At 42.4% G+C, this 21,944-nt stretch overlaps 1 protein-coding gene, 1 long non-coding RNA gene and 1 pseudogene across 4 annotated transcripts; 2 read left to right on the top strand and 1 right to left on the bottom strand.

Moving 5' to 3' along the window:
* The first annotated feature begins 2,254 nt into the window (after positions 1-2,254).
* Positions 2,255-8,304, top strand: LOC119330517. Of its 3 annotated transcripts, none has more exons than XM_037603629.1 (9): positions 2,255-2,674; positions 3,201-3,252; positions 4,385-4,458; positions 4,581-4,670; positions 5,267-5,410; positions 5,977-6,028; positions 7,045-7,118; positions 7,830-7,919; positions 8,044-8,304. In XM_037603629.1, exons 1-9 carry the CDS (start codon positions 2,547-2,549, stop codon positions 8,051-8,053), a joined length of 714 nt encoding a protein of 237 aa, XP_037459526.1. In that variant the 5' UTR covers positions 2,255-2,546; the 3' UTR covers positions 8,054-8,304. The 3 variants fall into 3 exon arrangements, with proteins under 3 accessions (XP_037459526.1, XP_037459525.1, XP_037459524.1); XM_037603628.1 differs by having other exon boundaries at positions 2,256-2,674; positions 7,830-7,969; XM_037603627.1 differs by having other exon boundaries at positions 2,258-2,674; positions 7,830-7,940.
* A 3,794-nt stretch (positions 8,305-12,098) lies between these two features.
* On the bottom strand, positions 12,099-16,300 carry LOC119327362 (annotated as a pseudogene).
* Positions 16,301-17,021: 721 nt separating this feature from the next.
* On the top strand, positions 17,022-17,784 carry LOC119331734. Its single transcript, XR_005160626.1, has 2 exons — positions 17,022-17,205; positions 17,330-17,784. It is a non-coding gene; the product is annotated as an uncharacterized LOC119331734 (long non-coding RNA).
* The last annotated feature ends 4,160 nt before the right edge of the window (positions 17,785-21,944 follow it).

Genomic DNA, 21,944 nt, shown 5'->3' on the forward strand with positions numbered 1-21,944 from the left:
ATCGTGAATATAAAAAAATGTTCAAAAAAGTGAATGAATTAAAAAATGACAATTTATAAATAATTTCTTGAATTTGAAAATATCTGTAAATTAAAGAAGTTCACTGATATGAAAAATTGTTTGCAATTTTTTATGAAATGTTCATCAAGTTGAAAAAAAAAATCACGAATTTGAGTGTTTTCATGATATCTAAACAATGTGAATTTAAATTTTTTTCGTGAATTTTAAATTTGTGGGAAATTAAAAATAGGAAATTTAAATTGAATAAAAACAGAAAGACTAAGGAAATGTGGAAAAAATAAAGTGGAAAAATGTAAAAAGGAAACAAAAAAGAAGAAGAAGAAAAACCGACAAAAACCAAACAAACACTAGAGAATATCCGGCATAAAAACGGGTGGGATGCACCCGGTTCCGATTGTTCTTATTTGACACTATAAGTGCCAGATAGGATTCGGCAATATGATTCCCCTTTCGATAGTTCCACCCAATTTCTTATGGGCCTTATGATGTGCTAAATAATCACACATTGTGCGAGTGACACCCGTTTGGAGACCCGGCCTACAGAGGCAAAATGGTAGAAAACACACACCGATGAACGATAGTCGGCCGGACTCATTTAGGCACGCTTTTTCCTCAACTGTTGAGCTTTCTTTTGGTTGTTGGTGTTTTATGACAATTTTTTTTTCATGGTTTTGTCCGGCTTGGTTTTATTTAGGTGTTTTTTTTCATTTCATTTATTCATGTTTATAACCTCTTATTTTATTCTTTTCAATTTTAATTCATTTTTTGCTTCCGTCACTTTAAATTCCTTGAGTTTTAAAATCATGAATTGTTTGTAAAATTCATGATGATTCTAAAATTGGTGAATATATTAAAATTCTGATAATTTTATAAAAGTTCCTCAAGTTTGTTAAAATTCATGAACATGTTTTACATTTTTGACTTTTTTTGGAATTAAGAACATTGTTTATTTTTTTTTATACTTTTACAGTTAAGAGCATTTATATAAATGTGCAAATTTATTTACCAATCCATGAACATTTTTAAATTCTCAAACATTTTCTACAATTCATGACCGGTTTGCTTGTTTCTTTTGGTCCGATCGCTGGATGGAGCATGCTGCTGCGACACTCGAAAAAAAATGAGACCAACCCATGGCTAACCCGTGTTGGCTTTTTTATAGAAGAAAACTCCGCGAGCACCGCGCGCTAGAGCCGAGGCTCGAGCACGGGCGGGTTGGCAGCTAACCTACCTGCCCAGCCAACGGGTCAATGCCCCGTTCTCCTACTGTGACACTTGAAATAATGTATATAAATCTTGAACAGATGTTTCCGAGCTTTAAAAAAATTTGCGAGTTTGTAAAAATGTTCGTGAGTCCAACAATATTTGCAAATTAATAAAATGTTCACAAATTCATAAAAGTTTAGGAATTTCTTCTGATGATTCAATAAATTATTTTGTATTAAGAAAATATTAAAAAATTCAAAACAATGAAAAATTGTTTGCCATTTAAAAAATGAAAATTTGAAAATTGTGTGGATTCAAAAAATGTTCGTACTTTTGAAAACTGTGTGAGAACTAGAAAAACGTGAATTTTTGAAATAATTGCAAATTCAGTTTTGTTGTGAATTTAGAAAATATTTGTAGATTTTAAACAACATTCATGGATTTAAAAATATTCATGAATTTATAGCGGTGGGAGCGTACTAGGAGGTGCTTGTTTGTGTTGTATTTGACGTGTTATGCATGCAGTAGGATCCACCGAGAAGCTCATATGTGACGCTTTTTGCATCAAGATGTCCACATTTCGCACAAGGTGATCGGGTGGACCGACTAATTTAGCGCTCAATGCGGTAGTTAGTGTTTCCTTGGACTTTTCTTTTGCCTTTTCTATATTATTATTTTTAGTCTGCTTTTATTTCATTTCTTCCAGAAAATGAATTTTTTTTTTGAAAAGTGAACATTTAGAAAAAAACTAAACCATCTGGTAACAGTTTATAAGACATTATGTTTTTACAAAATTATGAATATTATTTAAAGACTTAAAGAATTTTTATAAAACGTGAACATTTTAAAACTTATTTCTTGATAGTTATGAAATTTATTTAAAAACTGTGTACAATTTTAGAAGAAAATAAAAATAGCAAATACAAATGAAAAACGAAAAGAAAGCCGCTAAAGAGAAGAAATAAAAAAGGAGAATGGGAAATTCCTGATGGCAACCTCTCGATTTCTTCGCCGACCAGCGCCGGAATCCGGTGGCAACCTCCGCTGCTCCCCCTTCCCCTATTCACGAACTAGTCTCCGTACGCGACCTCCTCCGCTCCTCGCCCTACCAAGTCGCAAACGGCGGCGGCGTGCGCGCCCTACGTCTACGTGGCCCCGCCTCCGCCACCGCTTCCGCCTCACCGACGTGTCAGCATCCCGTCCACAGTACCCACCTGGACGATACGCAATTCCTCCTCCTACTTGTCCGTCTTCGGCACAGCCCTTCCACCAAACTCCGCGCCCCCTTCGCCTCGCAGTAAAGCTCGTAGTGCGCGGCCATGGCGGCGGCAGGTGCCCTGGTCGTGTACCGGGCGGTGTTCGCCGCGCTCGGCTGCCTCATGGTGGGCACCCTGGTGTACACCTGCATCACCGACGGCTCGCCGTTCCGCGCCGAGCTGCTGACACCGTGAGTAACTGTTCTTTCTTTTCACCGTCGAAGAGGAAGGATTATTAATTATATGCTGATTGCTGCGGTGAATTTTGAAGAACATCTCGTTCCGGTGTGCTCCCTTGTGGATCGGTAGGAAGCTAAGCTGCTACACATTTTTTTTTCTGGGGTGGGAATAAGATATTCTTCTGAGGATTTGTTGATTCTAGTACAGCATAACCTGTGAAGTTATATGTTCAGTTATGAAGTTTAGTTTGCTCCTGAAATTCAGTTACGATATGGCTATGCAAATCTTACACAAGCTCCTGAGAAATGGTACTCTGAAAATAAATAGTGTGGAATAATGTTGAAGTAGCTCCTGAGAAATGCTACTCTTAAAACACACGGTTAGATAATGTTGTAGGCAGTGTGTTCTTGAGAGGACTGATACTTTTTAGCCAGTGAACTATTCGTCGCATCAGAATATGCAGATAATTGTTATTGTCCAATCTTATATGTTTTCAAATGATCTTCAGTTGGAAATAGTAATTCTTCCCGTGTGCAGGTGGATGGTGACAACACTGGTTGACTTTTATGTAAATATAGCAGCGATCTCGGTAAATCCTCTATCTCTGTATTTCTATTTCCTCATGCTAAGCATTTAGTTTGTTCAGATGCTATTTACAGAAAGCTTGTGATGTTTAGAATATTTGATAGTACAACAGGTGACACACATTTTCCAAGGGTGGACTACTATATAGCTATCCTTTTTATTCAATATAAATAGAACTATCGGGAAAAACATATCATGTCATTGATAGGATTCCTCGTGTCAAACTTACAATTTTCAATAATTTCCTTCTACAGATTTACTGTGTTTTCCTTTGCATCTGCATGAAAATATATTCGTAAATTCTCAAATGTGGTGCTATATCTGTAACTGCATTGCCTTTTTTTTGGCTCAAAGATTGATGATTATGCATGTGTTGCAACTCAGAGATGAAAGTAAATAGTAGCACAGACTACCCTGCATCACTGTATCTTAATTAATGTTATCCTTGACACACTGTTTGGAGATTGCACAGATTCGTATTGATCCTTAGATCCTTATGGCATATATCACCAAGAGGACAACATGTTTGCACGGCTAGCTTTGGAGAGAAGAGAATTAGAGATTGGGATGTCCATGAATTTGATGTTTCTTTTTGTTGATGTAGATGACAGCCTTTATATAAGAGTGCCCAAACAATTGAAGTAATTAATGCATAACATATCCAATTAATATAGTTAACAATAATCGCAGCTACGAGATGAGATGTGCAGTCCAGCTAACTAAATTGCCAACTCCCTAACCAAGCTAGGAGGCATATTGTTTAAAAAAAAGCTAGGAGACATTCTTCTAACCATGTTTGCATGACATTTTGCATCAATTCCTGCCTGTGCGCGAAGTAATAAATTGTCAAAGCCTGTATTTTTCTGTTTCATTCAAACTAGCTATTCTGCTTGATTCAAACAGAGAATTTCCGGAGTCCACATTTTATATATGTCAACTTGAGGTGTTGCTAACATATCCAATCAATGCATCGAGATGTTTTCCTCGCGTTTTCTGAAAAGGATGCTTGGTTCTGCGGGGATTGAGCACTGAATGTTGGCTTAGTTTTGCTATCGGTCTACAGAATGTGGACATAGACACACTGTTTTCAACTTTGGATTGAGATTGAACTGTTTCTTTCATTTATGGTCTTTCAGACATGGGTTGTCTACAAGGAAGGAAATTGGATTAGTTCAATATTCTGGGTAGTACTGTTGGTTTGTTTCGGCAGGTATTCTATTCTGCAAATAATCTATTATCCTCTTGATTTATTATGGCTTGTTCACAGTTCTGTTTGACTGGAGGTGCTCTAATCCACTTAACGTGATGATATTTTTTCTTTCACTTTTTCAGTGCCACTACATGTGCTTATATTGTTAGCAAGTTATTTGAGATAACATCTTCAGGGCTTTCCCAAAATCCACTTGATCTTTTGTTGCTCAGGTATATAATCAAATTCTTTTCCATTATATGCAGGATACCGATTCATTTGGATCAACTATTTTCTTGACATCATAATAGAAGATTTAATAACTGCAACTATGGAAAAAACTGCATTAATCAACACTCGTTAACATTTATCGATAATTCATTTGAGCTTTGACGGTATTCCTTTGCATCATGGATTATTGATACTTATTCTGTTTATTTTGCTTGCATTAGTCAATTCTTATGCCATTATTGTACACTGTGATGATAGTTTCTGAGCTCTTGTACTTATTCTGAACTTCTAGTTCCCTGTCCTTGCACGTAAAGGAATACTAATACATTATGTCAAGAAGACATCATTTCCACATTAAATGACTAGCTTTGTGTTATGTGAACAAAATGAGCATCTGGAGTCACCTTGTTGGTACAATGCCTGCAAAATTCTAGTGTGCCACAGTTGGTCACTACTTTTCACTACATGAATAAGGAGGAATGAAGATTACTGCACTATGGCACGTCAAGATGAAATGAAGAGAAACAAATTTTAGCTCTTCTATTTCCTGCTGACGCTTATCTCAAACTTTAATGGATTAAGACATCTCTTTTTTCAGGCAAGATAATCTACCCGAAAGGAAGTGTTCTTTTGTCGTCATCGGGAGAACTATTTTCAGCATTTTGGGCATACTCATGGCTGCACTTGTCACGTATACTGTCATTACAGATGGACTGCCTTTCAGGAAGGATTTGTTGACACCGTAAGTGAATATATTCATAATTCGCATCCGTCAGTTTCTTAGAACTGTCGTTCTGATGTATTGTGTGTCCAGTTAGATGTAGCAGATAAAAGACTGAAGGTAGCAATCAGATACTAGACTACAGTACCTTAGAATAGACAAAAGCCCTAGATAGTTTCAAAACATAAAGTAAGCATGAGATATAGGAATCGTGCTAGAAGCACATCTATGCTGAAGTTGCAGTTAGGAGTTAATTTTAATGCTCACGTCCATGAGTACCTAGCTGTGTTACTCAGTAAGTTGTAACACAGTACTACCTGGCACTCACCATAGTTGTGGACAAGACTAGGAGTCCATCCACAAAAGAAAGAGAATCGTTAGAGGCATGACCCAAGTAAATATTGTAATGGTACTTACATTTGTGAATATGTTCCATTGATTTAAAAATTTAGGTACTCCTAACTAGATATATTTTCTCATTCACTATGCAAACTCTGATTATTTTTTTTGGTACTTTTGGTTGGATTACCTAATTTTACTGATGTTAACAATTGGAAAACTGAACTTCACAATTTTCTTGTGCACAGGTGGATGGCTGCAACCTTAATTGACTTCTATATAAACGTCTTTGCAATATCGGTGAGAAATCTTCAAATCTTAGTGGTTGTTCAAAGCAATTAGAGTTTATTTCATGGAGTTACGCATACCTTAACCTGACTCACAAAAGTACATTTCTAAGGGAAGTTTCCAAACTACACATTCTGTGACATACCTGTCAAAATGGCACCCGTATTCTGTCAAAAATGAAAATAAGAATGGAACATACTAAATTCCTGTTTGAACCTTATCAGCAGGGTGAACATATAAGCGGTAATGGTAATATAGCGCCTACTGCTAGCTGACACTGCTAAAGTGGTATGTACAGGGCTAAGATACTTAGTCCCACACAGTGCTACTCTGTAAAGATGATGATCCATCACTTGCCCGTTTGGGTGGTGTGGCAGCTTCATCCCAAACACCAAATGGTAGAAATAACCATGTGTTGTTTCAACATGGATGCGCTCATATAGTCTGTTGACTTGAATCGATATTCACTGTTTGGTGTTAAGGTGTATCAAAGAAAGTGTACTTTTTTTAGTCTTTTCTTTCTCAAAATTTCTGTTTGTGGCAGTTTCGCCAAAGCATACATAGCTTCATGTCTTCATAAATGCACTGTCATTCATATTTCAGCTTGTGCAGCGGATGAAATAATGTTTTCCCTATTAAAACTACTAGTATTGGTTCTGTTGTTATTTGGGTTGCCCATTAAACTTGGTTCTAAATCCTGATCATGCGATGGTATTTAGTTCATGTCAATGGTAAAAAAAAAGAGTAGTTGTATTTTGTTGTCAAATCATATTCCACTAAATTTAATCTATAATATTTTCTGCATATACTGATTGCAGTTTACGTCCAACTTTCTTATCTCCTCTTTGAAAATTCGCAATGTCAGTATTTTGTAATTACCTTGATGGTGGTTATATTTGGTTTGTTCAGTAACTTCTGTAGTTCTAGCTGACAAAATTCTTTCTTGGTTGGGAGTGTATACTCTTGTATTTTACTCCCTGATGTGCAACACAAGGTCAAGTGGTTAATCTTTGATGACATGTCAACAGGTATGGGTTGTTCACAGGGAGTCGACTTGGATCTCAGCAGTCATTTGGATATGCTTGTTGATATGCTTTGGAAGGTACATAATTCTTTTTGGGGGCTTTCAACATACAGTGTCTTAGCGTATCACTACAGTACGTTTGGAATCTCCTTGTGGTTCATACAACATCAGTATAACCGCATTACTTGTATCAACATAAGGTGTAATTAGTAGTACGGCTATACATATCAAATACAATAATCACTGGGAGTACTAACTAACAATGGATCTTTTGTCCATGCTGATGAATTATTACCATCAGATGTTTGTCGTAATTTAGTATGAGTTCTAGCTTTTATGTTTTTCATGCTAGGTGCAAGATGCACACGTTCTAATACTATATATATAGGGAATATTACTCAATGTTCTCTCTAGTAGTCCCCTCCAGGATTATTTTTGGTTGATATGTGTGAGCTGCTTACTGAATTACTACCTCTGTTCATTAATTGGCAGTTCAATTTGAGCTGCCAAAACGTCTTACGTTAGTGAACAAAGGTAGTACTATGTTGTACAGCTCTAGTTATGTAAAGCTGTAATATATACTCCCTCCGTCCCAAAATTCTTGTCTTAAATTTGTCTAAATATGGATGTATCAAGTCACTTCTTAGTACTAGATACATCCGTATCAAGACAAATCTAAGACAAGAATTTTGGGACGGAGGGAGTACTTGTTAATGTTAATATGCAGCATCGAGTATTTATTTGTGTATGGAGCTTATTTACTCTTATCCACTTTTTTCTTTGTTGTAGCATCACGACTTGTGGGTACATTGTGGTTCAACTTCTACAAGTGTCATACCAAGACCCAGTCTACCATCTGCTACTGAATTCCCATAGCAAGTATGGAGTTGCACCCTCACAGTAATCGTCGATCCTCTTCTACTAGCCTGGTTAGCTTTATGGTTGGTGTAAAATTTGCTTGGCATGCAGTCATTTATGTAGCGTTTACCTGTTTAAAATGTAGGAAGATCTGAAAACTCATTGAAGGGGGATATGTTCTTCGTACACAATAATGTCCCCTCTGTTCATAAAGGTGCCACAATAAAGGGTATACCAGAGTAGCAATTAGAGAGAGAGAGAGAGAAAATCTTCGTGGAATGGAATGATTTCTTAACGAAATTGAAGCTCCTTCACTTGTTATTGTCTCAAAGGTGGTTTTGTAATTGTACATCAAATCTAATTTCTTGGTAAATGATGGACAGCAGATTCTTCTTTTTTGCGAATACGCAGAAGGCTTGCATATCTTTTCATTGACAGTGCCAGAGAAAGTGCAGGGGATACAAGAGGCGCTACAGGAGTGCGTACAAGAACGCTACGTGAGTGTACCAAGGCAAAATGGTAGAGGAAAAATGAAATAGACACACCAACAAGTCCCTACCACAAGGATATAGCCTAGCATTCTCTTGTCATATTGCTCTGCCTAAATAATGGATGCCAAATAAGCCATGTTTGTTTGGGTTTGAGCTTTGGCTTGTGGAACTTTTAGGCCCCTAGAAGCACAAACCTAAACAAAGAAATTATATGTGTGCTTAGCTTAATAGAACCATCTTAAAAAATGCATTGAGAAGCAAAAAGGCCCTCCAGATCGGCTTCCCACCCCTTCGGCAAAGCTTGCCCTTCAACTTCACTGTAACTACAACCAAAATTTCTCTCGTCTCGCACCCCCACCACATTTTCCTCCTCCGTCCACTCCGGAGGGTGGAGGTCGTGCCTCCCCCAGCTGGATCTCTCCAATGTTCACCTTGCCTCCTCCTCCCCGAGCTGACAACTCGATCTCCTGCCTCCTCCTTGCCCCTTTGACCCAGCACCGCCGCCATCTTCCCTCTCGCTCCGGACCGTGGAGCGCCGATCCTTCCGGATGACAACAAGGACGAGAGCGGTGCCAATGATGTCATGTGTAAAAGATAGGATGCCATCGAGAGCGGACCATGCCAGAGCGGAAGGAGTTTCGAGATAGGATCTGAGTTTGCCCGTCGACGACGAAGAGACGTGACCAGAGGCAACCTAAGCTCCACAATGATGACCCCAAGAGGTTGACGATGCAATGCGCCGCCAAGATACATCCAAGGGTTTTCACCTAGAGCCCTGACGCGGGGAGAGGGATCGCAACGACTACCCCTCCCCCCAAGAGGGGCACGACACCCGCATGCATCGCCGCCGCCGCCGTCGAACGGTGAAGCTTTTGCCTACAGGCTCCCCCACGCCACAACGAGGTACCATAGTCACCATGATCGTCCCCACCTAATCTAACCTCCACAGCTGATTCGGGAGACACCACACCACCACTAGGATCCCCACAACCTCGCTCCTCGCCTTCCACACAGTCAAGGAGAAAAGCCACCACCACCGCCACACTGCTCCCCGTAGAGCAGAGGTGGCCAACGGGCTGGCTAGCCTAGGCACGACACAGCCTAACCTGCCCGTAAACGAGCCTGGCACGACATGGCACGCAAAGCCTCGTTTATAAGTGGGTCGTGTCGTGCCGACACACGAGCCTTGCCTCCGGGGATGTGCATGGTGCATTGACTAAACGGGCCGCCCCGGGCCCATGTGACCTTTATGGATTCTGGGCCTTTTTGGAAATTCTGCCTAAAAGGGCTAAATGTAACCCTAAACGGGCAAAAAAGTGCGCATGCCTGAATGGGCCGCGTGCCCTGCTCTCCTCCTGCCCACCACGTGCCTCGGGCGCGCTTATGCCTAGCCTATAAGAGGTGAAAGGTAGCCTCGCCCACGCGTAGCTCCTACCGTGGTGGGCTGACCCAGTAGGACGTGGGTTCGCTACACTGACATTGCGCTAAATTTGATTTTTTAAATTGGATATATTTTGAAACCTTAAATTTACTTATTTCTAAAATATGAATTTGGAAAATGTTAGCACAGTATAAAAAAAATCTTAGCACAATTAAACAAATGTCGATAGCTTTAAAATAATGTTCATGAGAATAAAATATGCCTCTATTTCAAAAAAAAGTATGTGAAAATTTTGAAAATGTGTATACAATATACAAAAATGTTCACATAGTATAAATAAATACTTCGTACCATTAAAAGCAATGTGGATAATATTTCAAACAAAACAATGTTTAGACAATGTAAGAAAATGTTTGTGTAGTTTAGGAAATCTTTTATTGCCACTGAAAAACCACGAGACATTTTAACAGGAACATTCACGTGTTTATGAAAGAAAGTCCGTGAAAGTTCTAAACATGTTTATGCAATGTACAAAAATGTTATCGTAGTTTACAAAAATGTTTATTGCCACTAAAAAATGTTCAGAATGTATTTGTAGAAATTCTAACCATGTATTCAAAAGTGTTCAAAACATACTTTAAGAAATAATTGTACTGAAAAAGTAGACATGTGTTAAAAATGAAAAATGAGGAAAACAGAACAAAGAAACATAAAGAAAAATAAAAGAATACTAAAGTACAACAAAGAAAGAAGAAAACCAGGAAAGAAACAAAGAAAACAGAAGGAAAAAAAGAGAAAGAAGACAAGAAAACCGAAGAAAAACCACTGAATAAAGAAAAATAAACAAAGAAAACAAGAAAATTGATAATAAAAAAAAAGAAAATGAAGAAAAAGGAAAGACAAGAAAGAAAACCCAATGAGGACTGAGAAAGAAACAAAGAAAACGGAGAAAAACAAAAAGGAAAAACTGAATAAAGACCAATGAAGAAACCAAGAAAACCAAAGAAAAAAAGAAAAAAACAAAGAAAACCAGAACAAACACAGCCACCATCGAGCGAGCGAATGAACGCATGAAAATGGCCCGGCCTAAATACTGTAGTGCGGAGGAGAAATCTTCAGACGAGCATACCATACAACTCGCTATAAACAAGATATAGTGGCCCCGACATGAGAGCAACTAATATCAAAGAGCACTCCTTCAGTACCCTTCCAAGGGTCACTTGGAATAGGCTGACTTGACGCGCTCTCAGTCGCCATGTGCCGCGCTCTAGACACTCCTTACGATTTTTATTTTTATTTTTTCACATGCGTTTTTGACTTTTTAGATGTTTTTTTACTTTTTGTTTTTTCTTCAGTCTTTCTTAGCTTTTGGACAAAAAATATATTAAAAAAAATTGTACGAAAAAATGTTTTCTTTTTTTCTTCCACGAGAGGCACAGATTTGCTTTCACGGGAGGCACAGCCCCGTGTCTCTTGAAAACGGAAAAAACGTTTCTTTCGTGAGAGGCACGGGTTTGCTTCTGCCGTGCCTCTCAGAAACCATGATAGGCACAGGTTTGCTTTCGCGAGAGGCACGGTCGTGTCTCTTTTATAAAGAAAAAAAAGCGTATGCTCTTGGTTCTGTTTTTTCGTCCGGTTTTTTCATGAAAAATAATTCGTCAAAACCTATCAACATAGGATGGTGGGCCAGGCCACAAACGCTACCGGGCTGGCCCGCGATATTTGGCCAGGTCTTCTGGAAAGCCCACCACGCGGCCTGCGCCGCCCCGGCATCCGAGAGCCCCCAACCGTTTCTGAAAAGAAAAAGCCCCAACCTCCGCACCACCGCCGGCGCGTCGAAGCCACAACCCCCGCCGGCGCCCCGCACGGCCCCACCTGCCACCAACGAGACGGGGCAAGGGGAAGCAACTCGGAACGGCCTTCGGCCAAGAGGGGAAAGGCGGCCCGTCGGAGGAGGTGGCTCATCATCTGGATGGGATCCATTGCTCCTTCATTCCTCTGGCCCCTCGTCCACGCGCGCGTCCGCCCTCCGCGCCGAGGCACTCAGGGGCAGCCGGAATCCTTCCACCGCATCCCTCGCCCCTCCTTGGCCGAGGTAAGCTGCTCTTTGATTTGTGTAAGGAACAATGCGATACCGATGCACACGCACGCCAACTTTCAGGTCTAACAATTTGGTTTGATATTACCACTATGCAAGTTTAACATCTCCAGGGCGTTGATTCATATAGTCGGGCTTAAAGTACTTTTAGTATAGGAGTATTACTCCACATTGTTAGGTGTAGCTGTGTAGGGATAGAAATTAGCCAAGACAAAACAAAAGTTCCTGTCATGAGCTTTATTTACTATGGGTTGAACCACATTATACATACACCACAAACATAGATTTACCAGTGAAGTGGAAGACAATTCACAACATAACACGGCTGCAACCAAGAAAAAAAAATCCTTATGTAGAGCAAACAAGACGTAAGCCGTCATGAACCAGCAACATGTGAGCAATGAAACAGCTCTACTTCTGCTCAGCCCTGGAGTGCTGAAAATGCTTCTTTGATTGCGATGACCTCAATGTAAACATCCTGCATTGCGGGGCGATCTTTAGGTATCTCCGCGGCGCACAGGAGGCCAATCTTAACGAGCTCGATGATGCAGCTCATTATTCCAGCCATTTGATGATGATTTTCCTGGCCTAAAGTACCTCCTGCTTCTTCATCTTGGTCCCCATAATATGGAGCGATTCTAGGATCAAGAATCTCGCCAATCTTTTCTGGAAATGATTTTTTGACAAATTTGTAAAGGCTCAGGCCATCTTTAAACATCTCATCAGTTGGGCGCTTTCCTGTGAGCATTTCTAAGACGATGACTCCAAAACTGTAGACATCACCCTCAGTGGAGATTTTGCTCCCAAAGCCATATTCTGCAATATGTGTAGTTATTGAAACCGTTAATTAATACAACATAATTTGACCACATGAATCAAAGGTTTTCTGTGGAAAAGAAAGTAAAATTTTCATATCCACAAGAGCCTACAAGTTATTCTCGAAAAATGTACCATGCTCAGTTGAGAAATTGTTACCTGGTGCAATGTATCCAACTGATCCTCTTGGTCCCACTAAGCTTGTAGAACCACCGATGCTCGAATAAGAATAATTGCGTAGGAACTTAGCCAATCCGAAGTCACCAACACATGCGCCCATGATGTCATTTAGAAGGACATTGCTGGGCTTCAGAACACAATGGACCATAGGAGGCATGCAGTTGTTATGAAGGTAATCCAAAGCAGCAGCTATGTCCACTGCTATTGCTAGTCTTGAATATAAACTCAATGGCCTTCTCAGGTGATGCTCGTGGAATGTTGGATAGAGCCAACTTTCGAGGTCGCCATTTACCTTATATTCAAGAACAAGAGCTTTGAACTCATTTCCTGTTGGATCACTTGTTGAGCATACAGTGATCACCCGTACAAGATTACGATGACGCGTGTTTCTCAGGGCCTCACACTCATCGAGGAAGCTCTTTGTTGCTCCAAGTTGATCAAGTTTGAAAACTTTGATAGCAACTTCATGTACTTCGGACTCAATTCTACCTTTGTACACGGACCCATATTTTCCTGAACCAACCAAGTTGTCTAAAGAGAAACCATTTGCTGCTTTCAATAAATCAGCATATGTAAACTTCTGTAACTTTTCAAAGGATGGATGAGCTGCTTGTGTGACTTTCTTTCTCTTTTTCCAAATAATTACTCCGAAGCATGATACCAGGACCAAAAAAAGAGCAGTAAATCCTACTATCTTTAAGATGTTGGAGGTGTGCCTTTGTTTGGATGTTTCTGCATTGCAAAGTGGCAACTGTAGCAATGGGGTGCTCGCACATAGCTTCTTGTTTCCTTGAATGAACACATTGCTTCCATTCTGAAATATTCCATCTGCAGGTACTGATCCTTCGAGGTTGTTGAAGGACAAATTGAGAAGCTTCATAGACTTGAAGAGCTTCAAGAATTCAGGGATTTCACCTGTTAAGTTGTTCTGAGATAGGTCCATCACAGTGATGCCTCTCAAATTCACAAAAGATTGAGGGATTCTTCCATGAAGACGGTTGCCCTCCATGTGGAGTGACTCCAATTGGACGCACTGACCCAGAGTAGATGGTATCTGACCAGACAGTTGGTTATAGGAGATATTCAGTGGACCGAGATTGATCAACTCGGCAATCTCCATTGGTATTTCTCCAGAGAGTTGGTTGTGAGACAAGTCCAAACCTTCAGAAAGGTCGGAAAGAGTAAAGAGCTCCTTTGGTATGCTTCCGTTGAAGCTGTTACAAGAGAGGTTCAATATGTGCAGTTTTTTGCAGTCTCCTAAAGCTCCTGGGATTGGGCCACTCAAACTGTTTTCTTGTAAGTAAAGCTCACTCAATTGACTCAAATTACCAACTGAAAGTGGGATCTGTCCAGAAAATTTGTTCTGGGACAAGCTTAAGACAAACAAGTTGGGAAGATTTCCAATTGATTCAGGAAGATTCCCGGTAAGCAAATTCCGTTCCATGTAAAGAAGCTTGAGGCCTGTGAGGTGCTCTATCTCATGTGGTATGGTGCCAGAAATTTTATTTGATCTTAGTAACAGTACCTCTATGCTCTTTGAAAGGCCTGCAACGGCACTCGGCAAGACTCCTTGAAGGATGTTTGCATCCAAGCGTAAGTTCACCAGTTGTGTGCAATTTGTCAACGAGGATAGGAAAGACCAGTCTCCTGCTTCAAGTTGATTCTTGCCTAGATTCAGATCGACTAGGCTGGGTAAAGTCCCAAAAGATGGAATGCTGCCATAGAATGCATTATTGCGGAGGTTGATCACCTGGAGATTGGTTGTGTTTGCTAGTGAAGTGGGGATTTGGCCTTGGAACCAGTTTCCTTGCATAATCAAAGTTTGGATGCTTGGAAGGGTATATCCAATGTTGTTTGGAAGCTCCCCTACGCTACAAGATTGTTTGTAGCCATGCCAAGGTATGAGAGTGCTGACATGTTGTAAAGAGAGGCTGGGACACTCCCTGTCAAAAAGTTATGTGATGTCTAGTATTTCCAGGTTTTCAATTTCATCTATACTCATGGGGATGTTACCTTCGAAATTATTATCTCCAAGCAAGAGCCAGCGAAGGGAGGAAAAGTTCCCTATAAAGGAAGGTATGGTGCTAGAAAGATTATTTGATTGCAAGATAAGATACTGCAAGGGTGAGTCAATGTTCAACAAGGCTGGTATGGACCCAGCAAAGCTGTTTGTTCCCAGTAATAACTTTTGAAGTGACGTACTGTTAAACAGTGCAGGAGGAATCTCTCCACTCAGGTGATTGTTTGATAAGGCCAAAAGTTGAAGTGAGGAACTATTAGCTAGGAGAGGCGGGATAGGTCCTGTGAGGCTATTGTTCGTGAGAACAACAGAGTGAAGAGAAGAGCTGCTTCCAAGTGAACGTGGAATGCTGCCCGTCAGACTATTTGTAGCAAGACGTAAAACTGCAAGGTTTCGGAGCATCCCCAACCCTTCTGGGATACCTCCACTGAGCTTGTTGTGACCCAAACTGAGCTGCTGCATATCTGAGCATTGGCTCAGGCTTGGGGGGATCACACCATCAAGGGAGTTGCTTCCAAGATCAATAGCTTGAAGGTGAACGCATGAAGACAGAGTGCTTGGGATCCTGCCAGTAAGATTGTTTGTGCTGAGGTTAAGGTACCGCAGCCTATTTAGTTGCCCAAGTTCAGGTGGTATTTGGCCAGTAAGTTGATTGTTGGGGATGTGGATTTTTGTGAGGAAAGTGAGATTGCCGATACATGGTGGTATCTGTCCATCGAGGTCAAGTGACTCGAGGTCCAGTGCAGTGACACGAGATGCATGTCTCTTGCTGCAAGTAACACCGGACCAACTGCAGAATTGCAGCGAGTCATTTTTCCATGAGGCCAGGAGTCCAGCAGAGGTCGTGAGATGGAGTTTAAGGCAGCGGAGAGCATGGAGGTCGGTGTTAGAATCATTTTGGGGTGCTATAGAATCTAATGAAGATGCATAAACAAGGGAGCAGAGGACAAGGACCAGGGGAAGTGAGGAACTGAGAGTGCCCAGAGCCTGAGTAGACATGTAATTTCTATCACACACGCTTCGACAGTTTAGTTGAGGAACGGACTGACGACCGGTCAAGCTCGTGGAACAAGAAGGCAATGGAGAACTCACTTGAGAGCTGCAATGTGCTGTGGTCGTCCTCTCACGACACCCCAGGATGGAGTTTGAGGCACTGAAGGGCTTGCAAGTCGGTCTGAGGATCATTCTGCAGCGCTGCAGCACCTAATGAAGGCGGCCTTGTGTTGAATAATCAACCAGGCCTTCAGCCAATCAAGCATCAGTTTAGATTATTCTTCCAATTCAACTTTGAGATGGTCAAATTACATGATGGTCAAACGGACATTCATATTTATATTCTACTGTACTGTACTGTGTGAAGACGTACTCAAGGCACCACTTGCTGGTGGGGGTTGGAAGTTGGAGTCCAAACTACATAATGATGCATGAATTAAGGAATCCAAATAAGACCATTTCAACTCAGTCACTTAAACTCCCTAAATGCTATACTATAGGAGTCCAAACTCGCCTAAAAATAATCTTCCAACAAGCTGCATATTACCAGTTCAAACTCGGTGAGCACGCGCGTTGTTGCTCTCTCTTCCTCATGCTACAATAGGAGTAGAACATCACATTGGTGTTTCTCAATCTCCACTAGCAATGTGGAGCTAAACTCTGTGCATAGAACAACCAGCCATTGGGTTGGGTTAGGTGGGGGTGGTGTCCGGACTGATGCGGGAGGTTTGAGGATCGGCGTTGGAGATGCCCTAAGGCGCCGATTTGTACAACTATTGAACCAAATTGCACATCCAGGACAGGGAATCCACTTCCACACGTATGTCAGCATGTCAACTGGCATGCCTCTGAGACTTGGAACGAATAGATCACAAGAGCGAAAGAGACATTTCTAATGAATGATGTGGACTGAACAACAGTCGACAGAAGCAAGATCTCGGGCTCTTAACTTGGCGAAGATCCATGCAGACTTTTCCGTGCCATATGCGATAAGAGGCGACGAAGTCCGGGGTGGTTGCACCCTAAGTCACTCTCATGATCCACAGGTTACAGTCAACGAAGATTTTAATTCTCCCTATCTTCTGGCCGCCCCAGTCAGCAGAGTTCATCATGATCTTTCTCCCCCAAGAAAGAAAGGCATACCTTTTGGAGCGTTATATATAGGTGCTGAAAGCATTGCGGCATGGCAACTCACGGAGGAGCGCGTCGCCAATCCGGGAAGATGCTGCCCGACTGTCGCCGCCTGCTTGCTCGGCTTCTCGCCCTCCTCGCGCTGCTGCTGCTGATCGTCGGTGTACATGGCCGTATAGGATTGAACTGCGGCAGTCGTAAGTATGCCGTGCATTCGTTGTTCTTTTAACTTCCCACGCCTGCATGTCGTGTTGAGAATACGTCCTAGTATACTCTCTTTTCAGATGGCCTGATATACTACTACTTTGAACATCGTCGCAGAGAACCCAAACGGCTGCACAGGTCTGCCCTCTCCAGACTGTCCAGACTGTGGATAGCAGCAGGTCTCCCTCCGAAGCATATGCCGACGCCGATGACATCTCAGGATGTTCTGTATCGTTCTACAAGAGTTGATTTTGTTTCTGTATGGTAGTAAGAGAGATATGAAGGTCACAATCATTTGCTTGCTTACGGAATGTTAGGGAAACAAGGATAGCTGAATATAAGACACAATTCATCAATGAGCTTGCGTTGTGAATACTACTACCCGGTCCCATGATGTAAGACGTTTTTGCAGACTATAACATGGCTTGCAAAAACATCTTACATTATAAGACGGAGGGAATAAAAGGCATTTACAATGACTAGTTGCCTTGCAAAAACATCTTACATTATAAGACGGAGAGAGTAAAAGGCATTTACAGTGACTAGTTTAGTGCCCGTGCTTTGCCACAGAACACCAAAGTTATATGTCGCTCATCATAATTGCTGGCTGCAGTCTCTAATCCAACCTTGTTGTCTTGCCACCATTGTAATCAATCCCTCTTGAAACAGGCTTTCGTCCCGCTTTATATATAAAACAACATCCGAAAAAGTACACGGCTGAACGATACAAGATGGTGAGGTGGCGCTCTTACAAAGTCAATCCTAAGATAACCGGCAGAACAGAACGCACGCGACTATACTACCAGCGGAAAGAGCACGAAAAGGACTAAACACACCCCACGCTACGACATAGCACACCTAAGCTCCGTGACAATGCCCCAAGATGGAGAACGGCGCAGAGGGTCGCCGCTGCCGAGTTCACACGGACAAAGATCTTCACCCGGAGCCTTGACACGGAGAGAAGAACCATAGCGACGTCTTCAAGAAGAGCGCGACACCAAGGCACGGAGCTTTCGCTCGGCAACTCACCCGTGCCACCACGAGACCGCTATGAGGAACACGACGGAGTCAGATCCCCAGGTCCGGATCAGGACGCCTCCCTCCGAGAGAGAAGGCGCGTCCGAGCTACCCGTCGCAACACCTCCCGTTGCCCACACAACCCAGGAGGGGAGCCACCCCTACAACAATGATGCCCGCCGAAGAGCAACCATGCGAACCGCCATCCGAAGCCGTCGCCCCGGCATCCCTGTCACGAGATAGCATGCGCCGCTCACATCACAACGCACTCAACCATGTTAGGAAGAGCGACGATAGACCATCTACTCCTAGCCCGGCATCCATCCCCGAGTCTGGGTCGGCGCCTCCATCGTAGGAGGCACCAACACCTGCGTCCCTAGCCAATCCCGATGGACCGGGAGAGACACGACTCTGAGACTGCTGACGGCCGCTGGTGAGCCAACCCTAGCCCTTGTCCAAGCGAGCTCAAACGACGCCATGTCCGTGGTCACCAGCGCCGATCCGTGCACCGACGCAATGCTAACACGACCACTACCATCGAGCAGCATACCCGAGAGGAGACCCGCGAGCACATCCCAAGCCAAGCCTTACCTCTCCTACCCGAAGCACTTGCTCCAATCCGCCATGGGCCCTGACCTGGCCCGCCCGAGCACGAACCTAGATCTGAAGCTACCTCGTCACGCGTGCAGCTGGCACCTCCGGTGCCCGCCCAACCCCGCGCATTGTCGGTCCAAACCCAAGAGAAGGAGGCAGCCACCTGTTGGGGAACGCAGTATTTCAAAAAAATACCTAAGATCACGCAAGATCTATCTAGGAGATGCATAGCAACGAGAGCGGAAGCGTTTAGTAACGCGGTTGATGTAGTCGAACGTCACCTCCGCGATCCAACCGATCCAAGTACCGAATGCACGACACCTCCGCGATCAGCACACGTTTAGCTCGATGACGTCCCTCGAACTCTTAATCCAGTTGAGGCTAAGGGAGAGTTCCATCAGCACGACGGCGTGGCGACGGTGATGATGAAGTTACTGACGCAGGGCTTCGCCTAAGCACTACGACGATATGACCGAGGTGTGTAACTATGGAGGGGGGCACCGCACACGGCTAAAAGATCAACTTGTGTCTTTGGGGTGCCCCCTCCCCACGTATATAAAGGGGGGAAGGAAAGGAGGCCGGCCATAGGTGTGCGCACCAAGGGGGGAGTCCTACTTGGACTCTCGGTCCAAGTAGGATTAGGCCCCCCTTTCCTATTCCTACAAGGAGAAGGGGGGAAACAGGAGAAGGAGAGATGGAAAGGGGGCCGCCCCCCTCCCCCCAACCCTAACCCAATTCGGATTGGGCTTAGGGGGGGGGCGCCTCCACCTAGCCGCAACCTCCTCTCTTCAACTAGGGCACATGTGGAGGAAATATGCCCTAGAGGCAATAATAAAGTTATTATTTATATTTCCTTATATCATGATAAATGTTTATTATTCATGCTAGAATTGTATTAACCGAAAACTTAGTACATGTGTGGATACATAGACAAAACAGAGTGTCCCTAGTATGCCTCTACTTGACTAGCTCGTTAATCGAAGATGGTTAAGTTTTCTGACCATAGACATGTGTTGTCATTCGATGAACGGGATCACATCATTACAGAATGATGTGATGGACAAGACCCATCCGTTAGCTTAGCATAAATGATCGTTTAGTTTTATTGCTATTGCTTTCATCATGACTTATACATGTTCCTCTCACTATGAGGTTATGCAACTCCCGAATACCGGAGGAACACGTTGTGTGCTATCAAACGTCACAACGTAACTAGGTGATTACAAAGATGCTCTACAGGTGTCTCCGATGGTGTTTGTTGAGTTGGCATAGATTGAGATTAGGATTTGTCACTCCGATTGTCGGAGAGGTATCTTTGAGCCCTCTGATACGTCTCCAACGTATCTACTTTTCCAAACACTTTTGCCCTTGTTTTGGACTCTAACTTGCATGATTTGAATGGAACTAACCCGGACTGACGCTGTTTTCAGCAGAATTACCATGGTGTTATTTATGTGCAGGAGAAAACGTTCTCGAAATGACCTGAAACTTCACGGGGACACTTTTCAAAAAATAAGAAAAATACCTGCCAAAGATAAAGGCTAGGGGGCCCACCGTCTTGCCATGAGGGTGGGGGGCGCGCCCCCTACCTCGTGGGCCTCCTGTTGCCTCTCCGACTCCAATTCCACCTCCATATATTGAGTTTTGGAGAGAAAAAAATCAGAGAGAAGAAATCATCGTGTTTTACGACACGGAGCCGCCGCCAAGCCCTAAAACCTCTCGGGAGGGCTGATCTGGAGTCCGTTTGGGGCTCCGGAGAGGGGAATCCGTCGCCATCGTCATCACCAACCATCCTCCATCACCAATTTCATGATGCTCACCATCGTGCATGAGTAATTCCATCGTAGGCTTGCTGGACGGTGATGGGTTGGATGGGATCTATCATGTAATCGAGTTAGTTTTGTTAGGGTTTGATCCCTAGTGTCCACTATGTTCTGAGATTGATGTTGCTATGACCTTGCTATGCTTAATGCTTGTCACTAGGGCCCGAGTGCCATGATTTCAGATCTGAACCTATTATGTTTTCATCAATATATGAGTGTTCTTGATCCTATCTTGCAAGTCTATAGTCACCTATTATGTGTTATGATCCGTTAATCTCGAAGTGACAATAATCGGGATACTTACCGGTGATGACCGTAGTTTGAGGAGTTCATGTATTCAACATGTGTTAATGCTTTGTTACGGTTCTCTATTAAAAGGAGGCCTTAATATCCCTTAGTTTCTATAAGGACCCCGCTGCCACGGGAGGGTAGGACAAAAGATGTCATGCAAGTTCTTTTCCATAAGCACGTATGACTATATTCGGAATACATGCCTACATTATATCAATGAACTGGAGCTAGTTCTGTGTCACCCTAGGTTATGACTGTTACATGATGAACCGCATCCGGCATAATTCTCCATCACCGATCCATTGCCTACGAGCTTTCCATATATTGTGCTTCACTTATTTACTTTTACGTTGCTATTGCTATCATCACTACAAAATACCAAAAACATTGCTTTTACTACTGTTACCTTTTGCTACCATTATCACCACTATCATATTACTTTGCTACTAAACACTTTGCTGCAGATATTAAGTTTCCAGATGTGGTTGAATTGACAACTCAGCTGCTAATACTTGAGAATATTCTTTGACTCCCCTTGTGTCGAATCAATAAATTTGGGTTGAATACTCTACCCTCGAAAACTGTTGCGATCCCCTATACTTGTCCTGAAGATATTTAAGAGGCAAAGAAATCTATGAAAGAAAAGGGTATTAAAGCTGAAGATGTTAAGAATTTACCTCCTATTGAAGAAATACATGGTCTTAATTTACCGCCTGTTGAAGAAACATATAATCTTAATCCTTTACCTATTGAATAAACTCATGGTCTTGATAACCCGACACAGGTAGTAAAGGTAAATTCTCTCTATAGATATGATAAAGTTGTAATCCCATTTACTAAGTTTGCTAGCCCATACTTAGATGTGTTTGATAAATTTATGGCTAACCAAGAAGATTTTAATGCTTATTTTGGTAGGCAATTGAAATACAATTCAAATATGCTTGAACACTTGGGTGATTATATGGCTAATATTAAAGGTGAACTTAAACTTATTAGTAAACATGCTT

The sequence above is a fragment of the Triticum dicoccoides genome, chromosome 7A (assembly GCF_002162155.2).
Source record: "Triticum dicoccoides isolate Atlit2015 ecotype Zavitan chromosome 7A, WEW_v2.0, whole genome shotgun sequence".
In the NCBI taxonomy this organism is placed as follows: domain Eukaryota; kingdom Viridiplantae; phylum Streptophyta; class Magnoliopsida; order Poales; family Poaceae; genus Triticum; species Triticum dicoccoides.